General features: G+C 40.2%; 1 protein-coding gene across 6 annotated transcripts in view; it reads left to right on the plus strand.

Annotated features, from left to right (window-relative positions):
- The first annotated feature begins 2157 nt into the window (after positions 1 to 2157).
- Positions 2158 to 26981, plus strand: part of LOC115225773 (zinc finger MYM-type protein 4) — a 133434-nt gene continuing 108610 nt past the window's right edge. For 3 of the 6 annotated variants that reach the window (XM_036514639.1, XM_036514640.1, XM_029796724.2), the window contains exon 1: positions 2158 to 3747. In XM_036514639.1, coding sequence (XP_036370532.1) covers positions 3538 to 3747 — 210 coding nt within the window. In that variant the 5' untranslated portion in view covers positions 2158 to 3537. Of the gene's footprint in view, positions 3748 to 24863; positions 24985 to 26509; positions 26604 to 26981 lie in introns of those variants that run through there. The other 3 variants (XM_029796726.2, XM_036514643.1, XM_036514642.1) reach the window with 3 other exon arrangements.

The raw sequence follows: 26981 nt of genomic DNA on the forward strand, positions 1-26981 counted from the left end.
AGAAAAATGGATGTTATGATGATGATGATGATGATGTAGGCATGTGTATCCATGGCTGTGTGGTAAGTAGCTTGCTTACCAACCACATGGTTCTGGGTTCAGTCCCACTGTGTGGCACCTTGGGCAGGTGTCTTCTGCTATAGCCTTGGGCTGACTAAAGCCTTGTGAGTGGATTTGGTAGACGGAAATTGAAAGAAGCCCGTCGTATATATGTGTGTGTGTGTCTGTTTGTTCCCCCCCCCCACATCACTTGACAACCAATGCAGGTGTGTTTAGGTCCCCGTAACTTAGCGGTTCGGCAAAAGAGTCCCTATAGAATAATTACTAAGCTTACAAAGAATAAGTCCTGGGATCGACTAAAGGCGGTCAAATGACTGAAACAAGTGTGATCTGTGTAGCCACGTGCATGTACGAGAGTATGTATGTATGTATGTATGTAGCTATGTGTATGTATGAGAGTGCTTGTGTTGTACTTTTTTTGAAAGTCTGGTACTTATTCAATCAGTTACTTTTGTTGAAACACGTTAATTTACGCTGACATAAACAAACCAACACCGGTTGTAGAGGACAACACAAACACACGTATATGGATACAAAGGAGGATAGGCGAAGATACAACACTGAATGCAGACTGAATCCGAAAAATCTACGTAGAGCTCTAAAATCAACAGTAGCAGTCATGCGGCCAACTGTATACGCAAGTTATACAATACATACTCATACATATATACGACGGGCTTCCACACATTTTCCTTCTATCAAATTCTCTCACAAAGTATTGATCACCTGGGGCTATTTATAGTAGAAGCTACTTGCTCAAGATGCCACGCAGTGGTACTGAACCCGAAACTATGTGGTTGTAAAATGATCTTAAATGGACAGTCATGCCTGCACAGATTTCATAGTTTTCTATCTTCTGTCACGAAAATATCCATAAAAAAAAAGTACTGATATAAATCAGTGGCATTTTACGATTAGTGTTTTTGTTGTTGATTTTTGCTCCCAATTATGTTTAACACTATCACTCAATAGTTATTGTAATTTGTCCGCCATATTGTATACCAACTTCGAAAGATAGTAATTTCTGAGTTCAACCTTATAAAAAACTAATTTAAAAAGCAAAATTAGCAGTCTTTTAAATATACCATATTTTGGGCAAAGGTGGGAGCGATTGGTTAAGCAAAAAACAAAAAAAAAAAACTTAGGTCTACGGCAAAAGAATTATGGCTTTTGCCAGGAACATTAGCAATGAGCATAAAATGAATTGATTCCAAAGAGGAATTGAAGCTATGTCTTTATTTTAACTCATATGGGTTTTCGACGATCGCCACGAATGCTTAAAGAATGTCGTTATTGAAAGCAGTCAACTTGAAAATGTCTTATGTCAAGGATTTTTGGCAAGAGGCAAAATCAAGTATGGAGGATATAATTCAAACTTTTCGAGAAACGTAAGCTAGGTAACAAAGCAGAAGGGGTTTAATGGGAGACTCGAGTCTGGTGGCAAAGTAGATTCGTTGCGAGATTATCTCTCCAAAAGACATAATTGTTTTATCTGAAGAGAAAGTAAATTTGTTTAAAAATGGCGGAATGTAAAAGAGACGGGCATTATGGGTAGTCATGGACATTAACACAAGATCAACAACCACTTGTGTTTGACTTAGGAATTATGACATATACCATTGGTATATGATATTCTTTATTCGCACGAAGACATTTGGTAAATTAGAAAATTAAGCATAATAAATAATTTTCTTTAAAAATTTTAATAGCAAAGTGCTTTTTGGCATTATAAACTATAATGAAAAATAAAAAAATAAATACAACATCTATCACATTTATTGCTTTTTCGTGTTTTTTTTAAATTAGATATCTCATTAAAAAAATTCTGAAACTTGGTTTAATTTTAATAAAACCTTTTCCTCACACAAACTAAAAAACAAAAATAAAACACAGCAGCCAAGGGAGGTAATAACTATTCCGAGGAGGCTGTGCAGCAAAAATAAAAAAAAACAAACAAAACACGAAATATAATTTCAGCTTACTTTTTGATCTAATTTTCATATTCCGACTTTTTAATGTATTTGAACGATAATTTCAAAAAGCACTTCGTGTAAAATTTCGATTTTATAATTTGTTAAATAATTTAAAAGTGGCTGAAATCGAGGCCCCTATGTCTTATGTGTGGCGGCCATGAGACTTAATACATTCGAATCCTTACACAGCTTGCTGTGTATTTGCAATATTTGGGAGACATACCGCACATTTTTTGAACCACCCCCTTTTTTTAATGTTGTACAAAGAAAACCCTTCCGCTATCACCCCCCAGTTGGTTTTATTTAAGTTGTTTTCTCTCGTGTTTCTCTTCCTCTGCTTCGTCTTCAACATCGAACCGTGAATATGTAATCTGAAAAAAGGAAAAAGCCAAGAAGAAAAAAAGCATGGTTATGATGGACTTGTATACGCATGCATGCATAGCTCGCTATCTACATATATACACACACATGCCTGCATAAAATGTGTGGCAGCTGAGCAAGTCGGGAGGAAAATACGTGAAGAAAACAGCAAAAGAAAGCCAAGGAATGAAGGATCTTTAAAGCATACAGAAAAAATGGTAACAGAGGAAAGCGACCAAAGGAAGAAAAGATATCTGCAGAGTGCTTGCTTACTTTGGTTGCTTGTATGAATGTATGTATGTAAATATAAATACGATTTTGAGTTTGTTTTTGAGACAGTCGATGCTTCGAAATATGAAGATTACACAGGGAAAACACAGTAGTAGTATTATTATTATGTTTAATGATAACAATAAACGGAACATTCGTGCTGCGAAGACGACACATAGTGATACGCTGTCGGTTTGCTCTCTCGCTCTGTGGAACCTTTTTTTAAATGGATGGTGCACTGTTTGAGCTTTTGCACACTTTTAAACAAACAAACAAGAAAAGAAAGAGAGAAAAAAGCACAGACAAACAACCCCAAACACAAATACACGCAGACTTTATTTAAAGTATCCACCACCACAGACAGACAAACCACCCCTTAACATCAGAGGGGTGAGAGAAAGAAAAAAAAGGGAAGGTACGTTGTCTGATTAAAAAATACCCCTAAATTATACACATATATATATATATATATATATATATGCATATATATGTGTGCTTGTGTGCACATATATGTATGTGTGTATGTATATATCTGAGATTCTCTCTTGATAGTAATAATAATATACCTCTTTAATGCTAATTTGATTAAACTTGAATGCAACAGCCATTTGTTGGTTTGGATATATTTTCACCAAGTGACAACACACGCCAACATTTAATTTGCTACAAGAACTGTCGAAGAGTTTTCGAGTTATATATATATTCAATTCAAACCAAAACTACAGCAGCATCATCATCATCATCATAAATCAGAAAACACCACCACAACCACCACCCTCATCATCATCATCATCGCCATCACCACCACCAAGTACTACTATCATTCATTATTATTGTTTTTAGTAATTAATTTTTATCACACTGATTATTACCAATGGATCTAGGAAGTGATGCTGCTACGGTCACTGCTGCACCACCACCGCCGACAACACCATCAGCATCATCCTCCGCCTCTCCCCCTCTATCATCATCATCATCATCATTAACAACAACAACAACAACACCACCTCCTCCAGCCTCAGGACACGATGAAGGAGGTGATCAACTCCACACGACAGACGTAGGATTGAAACCCGAATCAGAGGTACGGCAACATGTTCTTTTATTTGTTTGTTTATTTATTCTGAAATTTTTAATTATGCTTTATAAATTTTCCCCACCTCCACCCCTCCTCATCCTTAGTTTACTACTACTATCACTGCTGCTGCTGCGACTACTACTACTACTATTATAATAATGAAGCAGTGTCGATATGGCTTTGGATACAATGCAGTCCTAGAAACACTGAATGAAGTGGCTATCAAACCTGCTAAAAATAGCAGCCATATCTTGAAATCACACCCTGCTGTATTAAAAAGGGCGCATTGATGTAGCCTTATGCAGCCCTTCCGAGACACAAACCATTAAAGACGAGATGGTCACTGTGGGAATGCTTTGAAACATAAGGTTGGATGGCTGGCTGGCTCGCTCACTACGATATTCTGGGGTTAAACTACTACTACTATTACTACTGTTACTACTACTACTACTACAAGACAGTGGCCATGGCGTTGGGTGGGATCGTTCCTGTTGCCCATCAACGTGTTACCCGTTTTTTTTATAAGGACTTCTGACCCTGTTGGAGGAATTCCTGTGGTTTTTGTGGGTAGAAGGGATTTCGACCGTTCTTGGAGAAAGTTTATGGGGGAAAGAAAGCAATTTGCACCAGTTATATATTGAGGGTATCGAATCAATCAACCTCGTCTGTAAATATTAGCCATGTGCCTAATTAAAATAATAACTATTATTGTTATAATTTAGGTATTTTTCTTTCGAAGTGTGCAACTATAATGTAATAGGATTTGAAGAGCTACAAAATTTTAAACCTTAAGTCTTCGTGATGCTAATTACTCGACTGATTAATAAATTAATATTTCTTACTTATCCAAATACGTGTAATTATTTACAAATTTTACGATTAATAATTCGAGCAATTAGCACATAAGCAGATTCAATTTCTTAAGGGTTACACATTTGAATTGAACATAAAATATTCAGAAAGCTCAACACCTGATTTGAGAATTAAATATATAAGTATATTATTATTAGGATTTTCATTTCTTTTGGATGGAAGACGGACAAAAGATTGTTGTTGCCGCTCTTGCCGAGCTGGCCAAAGATTGAAGGCGTTCCAGCCACGACCACCCCATAATGTATATGAGAGGCTAACATTAACTGATGTAATTTAATGCATAAAGGTGTGGTTTTAAGGGAGCGTTTGGTGCAAGTACTGAGTAGGCCTTGGGGGTTGTGTAAGGTAAAATGATATCCTTAAATCCTTAAAAAATGTTTTAGCACGGAGGCCGCGGCCATGCTGGGGCACCACCGCCTGAATAGGTGAATAGATAAATGAATGAAAAGAAAACCTAAATAATAATAATAATAATAATAGTAGGAACAGTAAACCTTTCAGATATCGACATAAAGCCTGAAATTTTGGGGGGAGGAGTTCGCCGATTACATGGACCCTAGTTTTCAACTGGTACTTATTTCATCGAGCCCCCGAAACGATGAAAGGCAAAGTCGACCTGGACGGAATTTGAATTCAGATCGTAATAATAATGATGATAAAAATGATGGTGGTTTCTTTTATTATATATAATAATAATAATGGTTTTAAATTTTGGTACAGTGCCAGCAGTTTTTGGGAAGACTGGGAGTCGATTACCTCGCCCCTAGTAGTTGGCTGTTACTTGTTTTATCGACCCTGAAAGGATCGAAGGCTGAGTCGGCCTCGGCGATATTTGAACTTGGAACTTGAATAATAATAGTTTAAAGCGTTTTGATTTAACGGAAAATTTCCAGTTTCGGGGGAAGAAAAGAAGAAAAAAGATAAAAAAAACAAACAACAACAACAAAAAGACTCAATATTTTTACCGCCATCAATAAAGGGAGGTAATTAATGTTTAGAGCGAGTGCACGTGGGGAGGAGGAGGAAGTAAATAGGGGGCGGTACCTGTACAAGAGGAAGAGGGAACTGGTGGTGGGGGAGGTGCAGGTGCAGGGACTTGTAAGCAAAGGGGGAGGGAGGGGGGGCGACGGTGGCGGGGGAATGTCAAGGTAGCTTCCTGGTCTGGTCTACCCAACGCGGTTTCAATTTCCGGTTGTTTTACGCGTTGACTCGGCTTCTTGTTTAACCCAAGGCTAAGCCTCGATCGAACAGTCCTATCGTCAAAGGCGTTCCAGTAATTTTTACTCATATCTTCTTGTTTTCTTCTTTAATATCTCTGATACATTGTGTCTCGACTATTTTATTCAAAGGTGTCCTTACCTTTTCCTCACTCTGTAATACCCTGGATATTTAGCTGTTTTTAGTATCTGTACACCAAACATTGACAACCCTTTTCAAGAAGCGCGCCGCTTGAGGTATGGCTCATCATTAGGCGGGTTACACTACTAAAAAAAATTGAAGGTAATTTTTTGTTAAGGTCTAAGGCGGCGACCTGGCAGAACCGTTAGCACGCCGGGCGAAATGCGTAGCCGTATTTCACCTGCCGTTACGTTCTGGGTTCAAATTCCGCCGAGGTCCACTTTGCCTTTCATCCTTTCGGGGTCGATAAATTAAGTACCAGTTACGCTCTGGGGTCGATGTAATCGACTTAATACCTGTGTCTGTCCTTGTTTGTCCCTTCTGTGTTTAGCCCCTTGTGGGCAGTAAAGAAATAGCTAATTTTTAAAGTCCTGCAGGTTGCTGAACACAAAGTGGCGAGGAATTTATTTTTATTTAGTAGCAGAGACAAATTATTAGATGGTGTGGATCTTTTCGGTTTGAACGGCAGTTTTTTCTAGCGGTGTCATATGAAATTGTCACCCATAATTATGACCCTAGTATCGATCTATTGCATTTCAATCTGTTTTAGGGTTAGGGGTGGGGGAAGGGTATCTTTTTTTCTTCACAAATGTAAATAAACCCAATCTGTTTCTTAAACGAGGGACATATTCATGTGACACAGAATGTTTTTTATCTCAATAGACGTCATTGATTGGTTGAAATTGCAGAAATTGAAGAAAAAACAACAAATATCTTACAAACTATAGAATTTTCTCAATAAAGCCAAGAGAAAAAGATGTTTTATAAACACATTCTACCAGTATACGAAGTTTGAAATTTTTTAGTTACCTAGAAATTATGTTAAAAACTGCCGTTCAAACCGAAGAGATCCCAAATTATTAGATGGTGTGCATGTGTTAAGAGAAAAATAACGAATTTTTAATTTTATAAATTGATAGGTAATGAATGACATTGAAATTACTGTTTCTGATCCCTATAGGGGGTAGAAAAAAAGTTTAAGAGGAGAACAGAATGTGGTTCCAAATTTGAATTTCTGTAAATTTTTTGTCCCACGAGTAAACATGGGGAGGTAACGAGTGGGTTTGTCTTTTAAATTTTATTTAGATTTTTAATAATTTGGTCGTAGCTCCCTTGATCCTTTTTCTCTTGTATGGCAACGGAAGAAAGTTCAGATGTTGAGAGTAAAAATGTTAAAAAAACTGAACAAGCCTCCACTTAGCCACTGCTGTTCTCCGGTTTACTCTGACCCAGAGTACTAACACCTATCAGGTTAGTGTCAGGGTATGTAGTAAAAACCACAGGGAGTGAGGGACCCCTAGATGTTATCCCAGCATCTTTGGAGAAGGACACTGATGTAAAACCTGCAGTTTTTTCGTGTAATCACAGATCATCTAGCTTTGGCTTGTCACTAACTACTAATTAGAGACTCAAGAGTGGCTGTGTGGTAAGTAGCTTGTTTACCAACCACATGGTTCCGGGTTCAGTCCCACTGCGTGGCACCTTGGGCAAGTGTCTTCTACTATAGCCTCGGGCCGACCAAAGCCTTGTGAGTGGATTTGGTAGACGGAAACTGAAAAGGAGCCCGTCGTATATATGTATATATATATATATATATATATATATATATATATATTATATATATATATATCTATATGTATGTCCCCCTAGCATTGCTTGACAACTGATGCTGGTGTGTTTTATGTCTCCATTACTTAGCGGTTCGGCAAAAGAGACCAATAGAATAAGTACTGGGCTTACAAAAGAATAAGTCCCAGGGTCGAGTTGCTCAATAAAAGGCGATGCTCCAGCATGGCCGCAGTCAAATGACTGAAACAAGTAAAAGAGAGAGAGAGAGTGGTACTTGTGTTGTACATGCATTTATTACTATAATCCAATGGCATACAGATGTCTTTTTATGGTGACCGTTTGTCATTCCATCTACTGGTGTTCTACGGTGATGGAAGTGTGGTGACATGTGCCGACCTGACCAGTGGGATGTGCACAGTAAGTTGCAACTTTCAATTGTCACCTGTGCTTCAAACCATGTAGAACTGCAACTGGACTGAATAGTCATCTGAAAGGTCATGGATGGAAAGTTACAAATGCCATTGACAACGAGGGAGCAATGACCAGGGCACAAACAGTCACACACACACATCTACATGATGGGCTTCTTCCAGTTTCCATCTACCAGATCCGCTCAAGGTTTGGTTGGCCCGGGGCTATAGTAGAATACATTTGCCCAAGATGTGGGTTGCACATTTATATATGAATGAAAAGAACACAAATGGGGTTTAAAATTTACGACAGCTAGTTTGGTAGAATTATATTGATGTGTTCATAGATTATATCATACCATGTATATATATATATATATCATCATCATCATCGTTTAACGTCCGCTTTTCATGGCAGAGTTTCTACAGTTGGATGCCCTTCCTGACGCCAACCACTCCGAGAATGTAGTGGGTGCTTTTTATGTGCCACCGGCACGGGGGCCAGTCAGTTGGTACTGGCAATGACCTCACTCGAATCTTTTTACATGTGCCACCGGCACAAGTGCCAGTGAAGCAACGTTGGTAACGATCACGCTCGAATGGTGCCCTTTTACATGCCATGGATATGAAAGCCAGTTGGCTGCTCTTCCACTTTCCATGCTAGCATGGGTTGGCCGATTTTGACTGAGGGCTGGCGAGCCAGATGGCTGCACCAGGCTCCAATCTTGATCTGGCAGTTTCTACAGCTGGATGCCCTTCCTAACGCCAAACACTCCGAGAGTGTAGTGGGTGCTTTTTACGTGCCACCGGCACAGGGGCCAGTCAGGTGGTACTGACCTTGCTCGAATCTTTTTACTCGTGCCAGTGAAGCAACGTTGGTAACGATCACGCTCGAATGGTGCCCTTTTACATGCCACGGGTATGGAAGCAGGTTGGCTGCTCTTCCACTTTCCATGCTGGCATGGGTTGGCCGATTTTGACTGAGGGCTGGCGAGCCAGATGGTTGCACCAGGCTCCAATCTTGATTTGGCAGAGTTTCTACAGCTCGATGCCCTCCCTAACGCCAACCACTCCGAGAGTGTAGTGGGTGCTTTTTACGTGCCACCGGCATGAGGGCCAGTCAGGCGGTACTGGCAATGACCTTGCACGAATCTCTTTACATGTGCCACCAGCACAGGTGCCAGTGAAGCGACGTTGGTGACGATCACGCTCGAATGGTGCCCTTTTATGTGCCACAGGTACGGAAGCCAGTTGGCTGCTCTGGTAACGATCCCGCTCGGATGGTGCTCTTGGCACCCTACTAGCACAGGCATATACACACATACACGCACACACACACACACACACACACATGTGCACACATTACCAGCAGCATTTTAATATCCACTTTGTTCTTGCATGAGTTGGACAAAATATATAGAGGTAGATTTACTATGGCCAGGAGCCCTTAATGTTGCCAACACTCACATTTCCAAGCAAGGGGATATTTCCCCAAGGCCAGACATATTATAAGGGGCAAATGAAAACAAACGACACTACTTGTATGGTGGTGACTCTTGTTTACATCTATTGGTTGTTATGACCAGAAATAAAAAAATGCGAGTGTGTGTGTGTGTGTGTGTGCGTGCGCGTGCCCCCTCACACACACATACTTGAAGGTTCCTTTCAGTTTCTTTCTATGAAATCCACAGTAGCTTGGTTGCCTTGGGGCTATATTTACATGATATTATTTATAGCTTTGTGGAGATGCGTGGCTTAGTGGTTAGGGTGTTGGACTCCTGACCATGAGTTTGTGGTTTTGATTCCTGGACTCGGTGATGCAGTTTGTTCATTTCATGTTGCTGCAGTTCACTCAGCTGGCAAAAATGAATCAGCCTGTGATTGACCGCTGACCTGTCCAGGTGGGGAATATCTATGCCTTGTAACTGGGAAACCAGGCCTTATGTGTTTGTATGACTCGAAGGTAGCCTTTTTTTTTTGTCTTTTGTTATAGTAAAAGACACTTGCCCAAGTTGTAAAAGGGTAAGACTGGACAGAAAAGCGAGTGGTTGGCAAGTTAACTTCATGACCACACAATACACTTACTTATAAATGTGCATATATATATGCATGTATATGTATGTATATACGTATTATGCATGTATTTGTGTGTGTGTATATATATATATATATATAATATACATACGTGTTTGTATGTATCATCATCATCATTTAGCGTCCGCTTTCCATGCTAGCATGGGTTGGATGGTTCAACTGGGGTCTGGGAAACCAGAAGGCTGCACCAGGCCCAGTCTGATCTGGCAATGTTTCTATGGCTGGATGCCCTTCCTAACGCCAACCACTCCGTGAGTGTAGTGGGTGCTTTTTACGTGCCAGACGGTGCTGGCAAACGTCCACGGTCGGATGGTGCTTTTTACGTGCCACCGGCACGGGGGCCAGGCGAGGCTGGCAACGGCATGTATATATATATATTGGGTCATCCCATAAATAATGCTGTGTTTTTATACTTTTATATGGGATGACCCTATATATATATATATATATATTATATATATATATATATCATCATCATCGTTTGATGTCCGTTTTCCATGCTAGCATGGGTTAGATAGTTTGACCGGGGTCTGGGAAGCCAGGAGGCTGCACCAGGCTCCAGTCTGATCTGGCAGTATTTCTACAACTGGATGCCCTTCCTAAACGCTAACCACTTCGTGAGTGCAGTGATCAAATCCAAGCTTCTCTGCTAGTTCCTCAAGAGTTAGGATTTTATTCCATCAAGGTTTGCAGGATGTCCTCATTGAGCTCTACAAATCTTCCAGGATGGGACTCATCTTCTAGGTTGTAGTTTTTGGCTCGGAATTTCTGGAACCACCATTGACACTGTCTTACGCTTGTCTGATCTCCGAGGCTACTAAAGTTCAGTGGGATTGAACCCAGAACCATGTGGCTGAGAAGCAAGCTTCTTACCACACAGCCACACCAGCCATATTTATATATGAAATTAGCGCTGATATGACTCAATCTCGCTTACCGTAGAGAGCTTGTCTACCTTGTCAGTCATTAGATAAGTGCTCCCATGTGGCTAAGAATTGTTCTGACTCTTATTTCTAGCAAAGCTGGTGCTGACTAGCACCCTCCCATCAGTGACGACTACACCGGTTGCCTTAATAATTTATGTATGTATATATATTAGGTCATCCCATAAATAATGTTGTTCCAGTTCACTGGAAAGGGGTTGTGATGTCACTGGTGCCAAGATGTATTGGCCTTTGCGATTTCCCTTGGATAACATCAGTGGTGTAGAGAGGGGAAGCTGGTTTTCATTGGTGAGTGGTGGTCTTCCATAAACAACCTTGCTCCCAGACTTGTGCCTTGGAGGGGAACTTTCTAGGTGTAATCCCATAGTCATTCCTGATCGAAGGATGACTTTACCCTTTTGTGTATATGTGCCGGTGGCACGTAAAAAGCACCCACTACACTCACGGAGCGGCTGGCGTTAGGAAGGGCATCCAGCTGTAGATACACTGCCTGATCAGACTGGTGCCTGGTGCAGCCTCCTGGCTTCCCAGACCCCAGTCAAACCGTCCAACACATGCTAGCATGGAAAACAGACATCAAACAATGATGATATATATGTATATATATATATATAGGGTCATCCCATATAAAAGTATAAAAACACAGCATTATTTATGGGATGACCCAATATATATATATACATGCCGTTGCCAGCCTCGCCTGGCCCCCGTGCCGGTGGCACGTAAAAAGCACCATCCAACCGTGGCCGTTTGCCAGCCTCGTCTGGCACCTGTGCCGGTGGCACGTAAAAAGCACCCACTACACTCACGGAGTGGTTGGCGTTAGGAAGGGCATCCAGCCGTAGAAACACTGCCAGATCAGACTGGTGCCTGGTGCAGCCTCCTGGTTTCCCAGACCCCGGTCGAACCATCCAACCCATGCTAGCATGGAAAGCGGACATTCAACGATGATGATGTATGTGTGTGTGTGTATTGCATACATACATACAGTACATAATTAGGTAAATGTATCTGCAACTCAGTTTTGAGCAGTGCCATTCAGTGGTGGCTTTTCAATCCTGTTTAGGACCTACTCCCTTTTGCACAGATGTGGAAGTGATGTTCACCGCCTGCAGCAAATGTTCAGAGAGCTTACCATCCACTATATATACATTGGTTGGCGTTAGGAAGGGCATCCAGCTGTAGAAACATTGCCAGATAAGACTGGAGCCTGGTGCAGCCTTCTGGCTTCCCAGATCCCCAGTCGAACCGTCCAACCCATGCTAGCATGGAGAACGGACGTTAAACGATGATGATGATCATGATGATATGTGTGTGTGTCTGTTTGTTCCCCCATTACCACTTGACAACCGGTGTTGGTGTGTTTGTGTTCCTGTTACTTAGTGGTTTGGCAAAAGAGACTGATAGAATAAGTACCAGGCTTAGAAAAAAAGTCCTGGGGTTGATTCATTTGATTAAAAATTCAAGGTGGTGCTCTAGCATGGCTGCAGTCTAGTGACTGAAACAGGTAAAAGATATATATACACACACACACACATGTATGTATATATACAAACATATGCATACATCCCTCCAATCCCTTGATAATCTCCTTCAAAATGTTCAAATACCAGTATGTGAAAAACATGAAGAATACCTGAACACCTTCAACCAGTAATGTCCTAAGCATAGCATCTGTTGTGGCTAAAACAAAAATCTTTGAGAATCTATATTTCATATAATTTAGTATATTTTCAAACTCACCCCTTGTTTAAGGTTTAGGGTTCTTATGAGGTTTAACTGTTCATTTGCGCCATGTCTTTTTTGTGTATCTCAAGAAATCTAATTTTGTAACACTATATTATTATTATTCTTTCCAACTCTACTAACAAGGCCTGAAATTTTTGGGGTGGGGATCAGTCGATCAGATTGAGCCCAGTACACAACTGGTACTTAATTTATCGACCCTTAAAGGATGAAGGGCAAAGTCGACCTCGGCGGAATTTGAACTCTGAATGTAAAGGCAGATGAAACACCGCTAAGCATTTTACCTGGTGTGCTAACATTTCTGCCAGCTCGCTGCCTTAACACTATATTATTATGATTACTAAAGTGGTGAGGTGGCAGAATTGTTAGCACGCTGGATGAAATGCTTAGCGGGGTTTTGCCAGTCTCTACATACTGAGTTCAAATTCCACCGAGGTCGACTTTGCCTTTCATCCTTTTGGGGTCAGTGTAATCAGCTAGTCCCTTCCTCCCAAATTTCAGGCCTTGTGCCTATAGTAGATGACTAAAGCAGGGAGCTGGCAGAATCATTAGCCTGCTGGACAAAATTTGTAGCGGCATTCTGTCTGTCTGTGTTCAAATTCCACCAAAATCAACTTTGAGCACTGGGGTCAAAGTTCCATATTTTAACATGTATAAGGAACCCTTTTTTGTCAAAAATTAGGTTAAAAAAATATGGGAGTTTCTTATACATTGATAGTATTATAATCCCTTAGAAATTCTTTTTATACATGGATAGTATTATAATCCTTTACAAATCCTTTTTTCCAAATTTTAAGCCCTCCAAATTAGGGGGTTCCTTATGTTAATATACAGTTGTTGACTTAGCCCCTCCCTTCACTTTGCAGGCCTTGTGCCTATGGTAAAGAAAGGTTTATTGAGGTGGTGAGCCTGTAGAATCATTAGCAGCATTTCGTCTGTCTTTTTGTTCTGAGTTCAAATTCTACCAAAATTGGCTTTGTCTTTCCTCCCTCCCTTTCAGGGTCGATGAAATAAGCACCAGTTGAGCCCTTGGGGTTGAAGTAATCAACCAGCCAACTCTCCCACCAAAATTTCATGCCTTATACTTATAACAGAAAGGATTATTATCATGATGACTATAATCACCACCATATTTGGATTTGATTGCTGCTTTATTGATATCATTACAGTTAAGAATTGTGTGCATAAGACTATTATTGTGCAACAGTAATAGTATTAAAATCAGCAACCTGTGTATCATACTCAGTGCAGAGACATCATGGAAAGCCTAATTTGCTACGATAGTTTTTATTAGACACTACATCTATGACATACCATCTCCTGATGAATATCACAGTTAATTAATCTTACCATTCTGTATCTGCATTAAGTATGATACTCAGAATATATAAATGTGTATATTTGTCCCCTCTCACTGCTTGTCAACTGTTGATGGTTTATTTGCGTCCCTGTAACTTAGCGTTTCAGCAATTGACCGATAAAATAAAATACCAACTTTGGATCTTTTCGGTTTGAATGGCAGTTTTTTAAAATAATTTTTCCCAGTTTGTCAACCTGCGGCCCTGTGCGCACGTGTGTGGTTAAGAAGTTTGATTTGTGAGAACCGAGTGGTTTCTGTTTCAATCCTGGTTTCACTGTGGTGCACCTTGGGCAAATGTATTTTTTTAGCTCCAGACTGACCAATACTTTGTGAGTGAAGTGAAATCGTAGTCGTGGCCTGTGCCAGTAATATGTGAAGAGCACTCATACCGGTGCCATGTGAAAGGCACCTGTGGCGGTGACACATAAAAGGGGCCCAATACACTCTCTGGAGCGGTTGGCATTAGGACGGGCATCCAGCTGTAGAAACCAAGCCAAAGCAGATTGGAGCCTGGTGCAGTTTTGTGGCTTACCTGTTCCAGTCAAACCGTCTAACCCATGTCAGAATGGAGCAGTGGTTTTCAACCAGGGTTCCGCGGAACCTTAGGGTTCCGCCAGTACAGTCCAGGGCTTCCGCAAGAAGTTACAAAACTGCTAAAATCGGCAGTAATTTTTAATTCTCTTGTGCAGATATGTGTACATAAGACTATTAAATTATTGCACAGGGGTTCCTCGAGCCAGTGGAATGTTTCCTTGGGGTTCCGCTCCAGCAAAAAGTTTGAAAAGCACCGGCATGGAGAGCAGACGTTAAATGATGATAATGAACATTGCGTGGAAGCCCATTGCATATAAATTCGTTTTGGGCAACAGAAGCGGTTTTGATTCAAAACAGCAAGCTGACATAATTAGCACGCTGGGCAAAATACTTTGTTGTATTTCGTTGGTCTTTTTATGTTCTTAGTTCAAATACTGCTGAGGTTGACTTTATCTTTCAGGGTTGATAAAAAAAGCAGCAGTTGAGTATTGGGGTCGATGTAACTGGCTTAATCCTTCCCTCGAAATTGCTTGCCTTGTTGCAAAATTTGAAACCAGTATTAGTTCAAAACAGTAATCTGTGTATCATACATATTGCAGACACATTTTGGAAAGTTAAATAACACAAAAATACATTACACAAATTACCCAGCAGCAGTGATGGTATTACTAGTTGTGCATTTCTGTCTGACCAACTGAATACAAATTTATTATTGTGCAACAGTAATAGTATAAAAATCAGCAACCTGTGTATCATACTCAGTGCAGAGACATCATGGAAAACCTAATTTACTACGATATTTGTTATTAGACACTACATCTATGACATACATCTCCTGATGAATGGTCACAGTTAATTAATCTTACCATTCTGTATCTGCATAAAGTATGATACTCAGAATATATAAATGTGTATATTTGTCTCCTCTCACTGCTTGTCAACTGCTGTTGGTTTATTTGCGTCCCTGTAACTTAGCATTTCAGCAATTGACCGATAAAATAAGTACCAACTTTGGATCTTTTCGGTTTGAACGGCAGTTTTTTAAAAATAATTTCCATGTAACTAAACACTTTTAAACTTCGTATACTGGTAGAATGTGTTTATAAAACATCTTTTTCTCTTGGCTTTATTGAGAATATTCTATAGTTTGTAAGATATTTGTTATTTTTTTCTCTTCAATTTCTGTAATTTCAACCAATCAGTGACGTCTATTGAGGTAAAAAAAAAAAAAGCAACATTCTGTGCCGTATGTCCCTCGTTTAAGAAACAGATTGGGTTTATTTACATTTCTGAAGAAAAAAAGATACCTTTCCCCACATACCTAACCCTAAAACAGATTGAAATGCAATAGATCGATACTAGGGTTATAATTATGGGTGACAATTTCATATGACACCGCTAGAAAAAACTGCCGTTCAAACCGAAAAGATCCCCAACTTTAAATAAGTCACCATCATTATCATTTCCTGCTATTTCCGCCTGCGGCAGAAGGTGCCCTAGCATGGCACAGTTACCTTCTTCATAATATGAATTTATATTATTAAACACACCCCATTTTAGTTTCGTCAGCCGTCCTTGGAAGAAAGGAAGTAGGTATTAATTTTGGAGTTTTCCTTCTCTTAGATTGCTTGCTTTCACTGCAGCTAGGGATCTCTATCTACCCTTAGAAAAATCTATTTAACCCCTAGATGGCACCCTGACCGATACTACCGTTTTGCGTCAGAACAGACCTGGGAGTAATGGTAAGGGGTCTCCCCAGAGCTCCTGAACTGGAGTTTCACCACCGGATGCAGTTTAATGGCACACCCAGTACTGGGGGTCGAATTGTTCGACTAAGCCCTTTAGGGTGGTACTCTAGCATGGCCACAGTCCAATGATTGAAAGAAATAAAAGATAAAATATAGAAGCATTTCAGGATCTTTTCGGTTTGAACGGCAGTGTTTTTCTAGCGGTGTCATATGAAATTGTCACCCATAATTATGACCCTAGTATCGATCTATTGCATTTCAATCTGTTTTAGGGTTAGGGGTGGGGGAAAGGGTATCTTTTTTTTCTTCACAAATGTAAATAAAGCCAATCTGTTTCTGAAACGAGGGACATATTCATACGGCACAGAATGTTTTTTTTACCTCAATGGACATCAGTGATTGGTTGAAATTGCAGAAATTGAAGGAAAAAAATAACAAATATCTTAGAAACTATAAAATTTTCTCAATAAAGCCAAGAGAAAAAGATGTTTTATAAACACATTCTACCAGTATAGGAAGTTTAAAATTTTTTAGTTACCTAGAAATTATGTTAAAAACTGCCGGTCAAACCGAAAAGATCCACATTTCAAAGTGGTTACTGAAGGAAATGTTCTTGTTTAAGTATATTAGAAGCTCCGTCCTTCATTTTGCGTTTTGAGTCGGATTTAAAATCTTGGTAGCATCGTCGTTGCTTTTCGTTTTCCGAGAAGTCGATAAAAAGGAAAGAAAAATTCCATGTATGTACTCCGATCGATTTTATCGATTCTCCTCTAGAATACGTGAAAACGGTTGGAAAAAAAAAACAAAAAAACAATCTAGCAGTATTTAGTATTGTGTGTTTTACATTTGAGTTCGAATTCATCAGTAGCCGATAAAAACGAATGGGAAACATTGGGGGTATTGATGGTGGTAGTGGATGAGGCGTGAATCATCTGCTTCGATTAGTCTTTGTAATAGAGAGTAGCGATTGGTAATGGTTGCAAATTTTGGCATAAGGCCAGCAATTTTAGGGAAGCGGTTAAGTCGATTACGCCGACGAGTGTTGGATTGAAATTTTATTTTACTGAACCCCAAAGGCAATGTCGACTTCGGCGAGATTTGAACCCAGAGCATAAAAACCCGAAGAAATACCTATTTCTTGACTGCCCACAAGGGGCTAAACACAGAGAGGACAAACAAGGACGACAAATGGATTAAGTCGAGTATATCGACCCCAGTGCGTAACTGGTACTTATTTAATCGACCCCCGAAAGGATGAAAGGCAAAGTGGACCTCGGCCGAATTTGATCTCAGTACGTAACGGCAGACGAAATGCCTATTTCTTTACTACCCACAAGGGGCTACACACTGAGGGGACAAACAAGGACAGACAAACGGATTAAGTCTATTATATCAACCCCAGTGCGTAACTGGTACTTATTTAATCGACCCCCGAAAGGATGAAAGGCAAAGTCGACCTAGGCGGAATTTGAACTCACAACGTAACGGCAGACGAAATACCTATTTCTTTACTACCCACAAGGGGCTACACACAGAGGGGACAAACAAGGACAGACAAACGGATTATGTCGATTATATCGATCCCAGTGCGTAACTGGTACTTATTTAATCGACCCCCGAAAGGATGAAAGGCAATGTCGACCTCGGCGGAATTTGAACTCAGAACGTAACGGTAGACGAAATACTGCCAAGCATTCCGCCCGGTGTGCTAACGTTTCTGCCAGCTCGCCGCCTTTCTAATTACAATTCTTTCTAATTTTAGCGACAGTTTTTGAGAATGTGGGGGGGGGGGGTTCGATTACATCGAACGGTATCATATTTTATCGACCCCCGGTGGAAGAAAAGGCAAAGCTAACACCGGCAGAATTTGAACTCGGAATGTAATATAGTAATGAAATGCTTTCGCATTTTGGCACAAAGCCAACAGTGCTAAGGGGAGGGAGCAAGTCGATTACATCGACCCCGGGTCTAACTGGAACTTTTATTTTATCGAACGCGAAAAAAGATGAAAGGCTAAGTCGACCTCGGGGGAATTTGAAATCTGAAACGTAAAGAGCCGGAAGAAATGCTACTATGCACTTTTTCCGGCGTACTAACGATTCTTCTAGCTCGCCGCCTTGGTAATAAAAATAATAATTATTTCTTTACTACCCACAAGGGGCTAAACACAGAGGGGATAAACAAGGACAGATATCGACCCCAGTGCGTAACTGGTACTTAATTTATCGACCCCGAAAGGATGAAAGGCAAAGTGGACCTCGGCGGAATTTGAACTCAGAACGTAACGGCAGACGAAATACGGCTACGCATTTCGCCCGGCGTGCTACCGTTTCTGCCAGCTCGCCGCCTTAATAATAATAATGATTGCAAATAATTAATAACATAACGATTAATTACTATAAATTAAATAATGCGGGCGGTGGGTGTGTGATAAAAATTTTGCTTCCCAACCACATGGTTCTGGGTTCGATCCTACTCCTTGTCACCTTGGGCAAGTGTGTTCCACTGTGGCCTCAGGGCGACCAAAACCTTCTGATGGAATTTGGTAGGGGAAATTGAAAGCAGCATGTGTGTCTGTGATTGTCCCTCATCACTGCTTGTCAACCGGTGTTGGTGTGTTTGTCTCTGTAACTTAGCGATTTGGCAGAAGAAACCGATAGAATAAGTGGATGGAAGCACTCCGTCGGTTACGACGACGAGGGTTCCGGTTGATCCGAATCAACGGAACAGCCTACTCGTGAAATTAACGTGTAAGTGGCTGAGCACTCCACAGACACGCGTACCCTTAACGTAGTTCTCGGGGATATTCAGCGTGACACAGAGAGTGACAAGGCCGGTCCTTTGAAATACAGGTACAACAGAAACAGGAAATAAGAGTGAGAGAAAGTTGTGGTGAAAGGGTACAGCAGGGATCACCACCATCCCCTGCCGGAGCCTCGTGGAGCTTTAGGTGTTTTCGCTCAATAAACACTCACAACGCCCGGTCTGGGAATCGAAACCGCAATCCTATGATCGCGAAGTACCAAGCTTAGAAAGAAGTGCTGGGGTCAATTCTTCAAGGCGTTGCCCCATCATGGCCACAATCTAATATCTGAAACGGGTAAAAAAACGAAAACGAACTAACGTTTTACTATGCTAATTTTTATCTTTGTATTTTCCGTTGCAATTTATCCATGTTTCTCCGAAAAATTTCGAAATCTTTGTACGATCGTGATAGCAGAGGCGGAGCAGATATGAAGTGCATATCTGCAGTTTCTGCTACTGCTGTTTGCTTGTTTATTGTCGTTGCTGCATCAAAGTAGTGCTTTTTTTGCAGCTGCTAACTGCTAGCTGCACACACATAGACCATTATTTACACACCAGTCATGGGTTGCTGCTATAGAATGCCCTTTTCGCAGCAGAGATAAACATATCGACTTGACGAACGAATAAGATTTCAGCTGTGTATAAAACATGACAGCGCGATGTCGTCGTTGTCATCGTTATGTTTTGACCTCCGCTTCTTCATCCTAGCGCGGGTTTAGCTTTAATGATATGTAGAACTATAACTTTGTTCGTGTTCGTGTGTGTGTGTATGCGTATACACACAGGTATGTTTATGGTGTATACTTATTCACGTAGGCATGTTTTATTACTTCCGCCTTCGCTAAGGCGGGGGGTATTGTTTTCAGCTCTATTCTTTTCTTTTATTCTTTTACTTGTTTCAGTCATTTGACTGCGGCCATGCTGGAGCACCGCCTTTAGTCGAGCAAATCGACCCCGGGACTTATTCTTTGTAAGCCCAGTACTTATTCTATCGGTCTTTCTTTTGCCGAACCGCTTAGTGACGGGGACGTAAACACACCAGCATCGGTTGTCAAGCAATGCTAGGGGGACAAACACAGACACACAAACACACACACACTCATACACATATATACATATATACGACAGGTCGACTTTGCTTTTCATCCTTTCGGGGTCGATAAATTAAGTACCAGTTACGCACTGGGGTCAAAATATAATCGACTTAATCCGTTTGTCTGTCCTTGTTTGTCCCTTCTATGTTTAGCCCCTTGTGGGTAGTAAAGAAATAGGTATTTCGTCTGCCGCTACGTTCTGAGTTCAAATTCCGCCGAGGTCGACTTTGTCTTTCATCCTTTCGGGGTCGATAAATTAAGTACCAGTTACGCACTGGGGTCGAAATATAATCGACTTAATCCGTTTGTCTGTCCTTGTTTGTCCCTTCTATGTTTAGCCCCTTGTGGGTAGTAAAGAAATAGGTATTTCGTCTGTCGTTACATTCTGAGTTCAAATTCCGCCGAGGTCGACTTTGTCTTTCATCCTTTAGGGGTCGATAAATTAAGTACCAGTTACGCACTGGGGTCGATGTAATCGACTTAATACCTATGTCCCTGTTTGTCCCCTCTATGTTTAGCCCCTTGTGAGTAATAAAGAAATAGGTACTACTAGCGAACAGTAGTCCCAGTGCGCGCGCTCGCGTAGTCGCGCTATCAAGTCATGACTAGTCGATCCTTACTTTGAGTTTTTGTTTTATTTACTTTGCCAGGTAGTCGTTTTAGGATCGACTAGTCACGACTAGCCGGTGCGGATGCGCAACTGCGCGTGCGCGCGCACCGGGACCACTGTTCGCTAGCAGTACCCGTAATGTTTATAACTAAAACCCGCTCAAAAATATTTGCCACGTGACTGTTTATGTGTACATGTATATAGATGTATGTATGTGTGTTATACACATATAAACATAAATATATATACATAAAGATACTATTATACGCTCTTTCTAGCACGTATATATAGAGACTAAGGCGGGCAAGCCGAAACTTCGAAGTCACAGTCAGCAAGAGCACTCAGAGAGCGCAAACCTCCGCCAAGGTAACACCAACGTCCTCTCAACGATTAGCCGGAGATGATTTTTAAAATGAGAATATCTGAAATAAACCCGACTGCTCTCACAAGCGAGAATACTGAAAACGAACCTGGCCGCCCTCGAAAATTATCAACTCTCTCTCTCTCTCTTTTACTCTTTTACTTGTTTCAGTCATTTGACTGCGGCCATGCTGGAGCACCGCCTTTAGTCGAGCAAATCGACCCCGGGACTGGTACTTGTCTATTGTCGTGGTCCCGGTTTCGCACACGCGAATTCGCGCGCGCGCGCGCCAGACGTAGACGGGAATTTTTTTTGGGGGGGGGGTTTAACGCGCATGCGCGAATTCTGCACTGCGCATGCGCAAGTCACCTCGTGGGATCTCGAGTATCGAGTACCTACGTCTGGCGCGCGCGCGCGCGAATTCGCGTGTGCGAAACCGGGACCACGACAATAGACAAGTACCCCGGGACTTATTCTTTGTAAGCCCAGTACTTATTCTATCGGTCTCTCTTTTGCCGAACCGCTAAGTGACGGGGACGTAAACACACCAGCATCGGTTGTCAAGCAATGCTAGGGGGACAAACAGACACACAAACATACACACACACACACACACACAGACACACATATATACGACGGGCTTCTTTCAGTTTCCTCGGCGGAATTTGAACTCAGAACATAACGGCAGACGAAATACCGGTAAGCATTTCGCCCGGCGTGCTAACGTTTCTGCCAGCTCGCCCGCCTCGTTCGCTAGTAGTACCAACATTACGAACACGCAGAAAATGTCATGAGTGTAACATGTGTGTACACACGTACGCACACGCGGGTCGTTATTTTGTAAATAGCGGTTACTGTCCAAATATGCTATGGAAGCGCCGAACGACCGGTGCGCGTGTACGCATGTTCGCGCACGCGCACATACAGGTACACACACACGGATTGACGGAAATAGGTGGGGGCTAATTTTTTATTTTTTTTAAATTTACTTGTTTCAGTCATTTGACTACGGCCATGCTGGAGCACCGCCTTTAATCGTGCAACTTCGACCCCCGGGACTTATTCTTTTGTAAGCCCAGTACTTATTCTATCGGCCTCTCTTTTGCCGAACCGCTAAGTGACGGGGACGTAAACACACCAGCATCGGTTGTCAAGCTATGCTAGGGGGACAAACACAGACACACACACACACACACACACACACATACTCTTTTACTTGTTTCAGTCATTTGACTACGGCCATGCTGGAGCACCGCCTTTAATCGTGCAACTTCGACCCCCGGGACTTATTCTTTTGTAAGCCCAGTACTTATTCTATCGGCCTCTCTTTTGCCGAACCGCTAAGTGACGGGGACGTAAACACACCAGCATCGGTTGTCAAGCTATGCTAGGGGGACAAACACAGACACACACACACACACACACACATACTCTTTTACTTGTTTCAGTCATTTGACTACGGCCATGCTGGAGCACCGCCTTTAATCGTGCAACTCGACACCCGGGACTTATTCTTTTGTAAGCCCAGTACTTATTCTATCGGCCTCTCTTTTGCCGAACCGCTAAGTGACGGGGACGTAAACACACCAGCATCGGTTGTCAAGCGATGTTGGAGACACACACACACACATACACACACACACACACATACACATATATATATATACATATATACGACGGGCTTCTTTCAGTTTCCGTCTACCAAATCCACTCACAAGGCATTGGTCGGCCCGAGGCTATAGCAGAAGACACTTGCCCAAGGTGCCGCTCACGGAACTGAACCCGGAACCATGTGGTTGGTTAAAATAAGAAAATAGAATCATCTTTGGTGATAATAGCCGAGGATATGGAGAATATATTTTAAAAAATTATAAAATGTGATATCTGTCTCAAAAACGAGTCTTCGTTTATAATTCGAACTCACTGTCTTATCCTTCATATTTTAAATTTATTATTATTTATGCCTTTTATTCCTCTTGTTCGGAAAATTCTTGTTGCTTGTGAATATTTGTGGAATCGATAGTTTGATTTTTATTTCCTTGCATATCGTTTTTACTTTTTTTTTTTTGTGATTGATTGGGTTAGGTGAAACGATCGTCACCTCTCACTTATTTGCAGTGCAATATCGACTTCGAATTTTCCTGTAGATAAGAATGAATATATATATATAATAATTCGGTGTGTGGTGAGGCAAATCGTTGCTGAACCCTAATTATTTAGTGTATATATATATATATATATATATATATATATATATATATATATATATATATATCTATATATATATATATATCATCATCATCATCGCCGTCATCGTTTAACGTCCATTTTCCGTGCTAGCACGGGTTGGACGGTTCGACTGGAGTCTGGGAAGCCAGGAGGCTGCACCAGGCTCCAGTCTGATCTGGCAGTGTTTCTACAGCTGGATGCCCTTCCTAACGCCAACCACTCCATGAGTGTAGTGATATATATATATATAATATATATATTATATATATATATATATATGTATGTATGTATGTATGTATGTATGTATGTATGTGTATGTATATATATATAACGGCTGGGCAGTTATTTTTTAATCACTACACGTTTCCATACAACATATTTCTTCATATATACAGGAATTTGATTATGCAACGGTTTACCTGTATAATGAGATCCAGGTGATATTCAGTTGCTGTCTCCGTTAGTTACAAAACCTTCGGCTTCGATGCTAATACATCCATCTGCCTTGTTTTAATTTTTATTTTCGCACTCGACGGATGCCCAAATCTAGATTTGGAAGCATATCGTAACACTACCGGCTATTTGGTAATTGTAAGGGTGAACTAGCTCTATTTTGTACTCTGCTACGTTCCTAACGGAATATACCTTTATATATATATATATATATTTATTAATTTATTATATATATATATATAGCTCAGCTCCGGTGAAGCGATAGGGTGTGCTCAAGCACTCGGCTATTGATTATATTGCATCATATAGCAGAGACAGCTGTAAGCTAGTGAAGTTAATAAGATGACCGTTTATTCTTATATATATGTTATGGATGGAAGCACTCCGTCGGTTACGACGACGAGGGTTCCGGTTGAACCGACCAACGTGAAATTAACGTGTAAGTGGGTGAGCACTCCACAGACACGTGTACCCCTAACGTAGTTCTCGTGGATATTCAGCCGGCCCTTAGGTACAACAGAAACAGGAAGTAAGAGTGAGAGAAAGTTGTGGTGAAAGAGTACAGCAGGGATCACCACCATCCCTGCCAGAGCCTCGTGGAGCTTTAAGTGTTTTCGCTCAATAAACACTCACAACGCCCGGTCTGGGAATCGAAACCGCGATCCTACGACCGCGAGTCCGCTGCCCTAACCACTGGGCCATTGCGCCTCCACATATATATTATATATTCTAAGTGTGCCTCCATATATTTTCTATAGAATTTAGAGCCAGCAATTTATACACACCCACAGACTTCTAATTGCAATTAACACAGCTTATAATTATGCATTACTTGAATGGAATATAATCAACGAATGCTAAAAAGATGATCCATTGCAGAGATAAATAAACAATTAGGTTAGATCGATTGGTTAGTACGAGTGGTGGTGGTGGTGGTGGTAGTGGCGGCGAGGAAACCGAACCATCGATCGAATTTAATCAATCCCATGGACAGGTACGTTCCAGTGAAGTGGGGGTAGGTTTTTTTTTTCTGTTTACTTTTTTTTTTTCCTCGGAAATTTTGGAGGGATAACAAAATTCGAACGGGAACACAGTTGGACAAACGAATGCTTTAACATCGCTTTGGTGTTTATAATAAAAAATGAAGTCTTAACGACCTTCGTTCTTAATACCAGTACTAGGTGTGTGTGTGTGTGTATATATATATTTTACACCACTCTGGTCGAGTAATATATTACTTGTGTATGTATATATATATACTAGCAGTATCGCCCGGCGTTGCTCGGATTTGTAAGGGAAATAACTATATAAGCATTTTTAGAGAGTTACAGCCAAAAAATAGCAAAAAAATGCATTAAAATGGAAAAAAAACGATGGTAAATTTTTTTTTAAATCGTTGACTCATCGTAGACATTTTTAGAGAGTTACTTCCCTTATATAATAGCGAAAAAATGCATTAAAATGGAAAAAAAATGATGGTAAATTTTTTTTTAAATCGTAGACTCATCGTAGACGCGCGCTAATACCCAGAAGGGCTCGATATGAATCACAACTATAAGATACCCAGTTTTGGTTAAACTGCACCGCAAAATGTGGGAGTAGTTAGGAATCTAAATCGTAGGAGACAGACACACTTCACTTTTATATATAAAGATGTGTGTGTGTGTGTGTATATATATATATATATATATATATATACGAGTAATATATTACTTGTATATATATATTTATTTTATTTTATTTTTTATCTAGTTTTCAGCTCACGAGCTGTGGCCATGCTGGGGCACCGCCATTTGGTGTTGCTACATGATTTTTACTTCACGAATGCTTTTTAGCAATTGCCATGTGTATGCATATGTATATGTGTGTGTATGTATGTATGTGTGTATATATATGTATATATGTGTATATATATATGTATAAATACATATATATATATACGAGTAATATATTACTTGTATGTATATATATACATATATATATGTATATATATATATATATACGAGTAATATATTACTTGTATGTATGTATATATATATGTGTATGTATGTATGTATATATATATGTGTATGTATGTATGTATATATATATGTGTATGTATGTATGTATATATATGTGTATGTATGTATGTATATATATGTGTATATATATATGTGTATATATATATATATATAATATATATATATACACACGAGTTATATATTACTTGTATGTATGTATGTATATATATATATATATATATATATAAATAATTACTTGTAATTTTGTAAAATTACTACACATAATGTTTGTGTGTATATATAGACATAACACAAAAAATTAATACATATGCTTTGCTGCTTGCTATCTTGGGAATCAAAGACTATGACAGATCTTGATGTATATTGGTTTTCATAGATCGTAAGTGTAAGTAGGAAAGAGAGCGTGTGTATATATAAGAGTACATGTGTGTGAGAAAGGGAGAGAACGAGCGAAAGAGAGAATATCAGTGCCCGCTCGGGATTTTATATATGTGTATATATATGTTTGTTTGTGTGTGTGAGAGAGAGAGAGAGAGAGAGAGAGTGAAAATCAGAGGTTGCTATTTAAGTTTGTTAATTTTTAACCCTTCCCCTATCTGAATAATTATTTCAGGTTTTTTTTTTTTTATAATTAAGTTTATTATATTTTATTATAATAAGGAAATGTAAGTGAATTGTATTTTAATGATATCCAACGATGGTATTATTGGTAATATTTAATATCAAAATGGAATTTCTTAAGGAAAATAATAGATAGGATAATTTGAAAATTATATATATATATATTTAAAAAATTTTTTAAATATTTTTATCTAGTTTCAGCTCACAAGCTGTGGCCATGCTGGGGCACCGCCATTTATATAAAATTTTAATTATTTAAATATAGACTTTTCGTCTTATCTTGTATACAAATGTTGTTTAGCTGGCCCAAGATCAGGCCTGATCAGATATTTTTGTCAAAGGCTTTCCAGCAGCGACCATCATCTCTTAT

This window comes from Octopus sinensis, linkage group LG28, assembly GCF_006345805.1.
Source record: "Octopus sinensis linkage group LG28, ASM634580v1, whole genome shotgun sequence".
Classification (NCBI taxonomy): domain Eukaryota; kingdom Metazoa; phylum Mollusca; class Cephalopoda; order Octopoda; family Octopodidae; genus Octopus; species Octopus sinensis.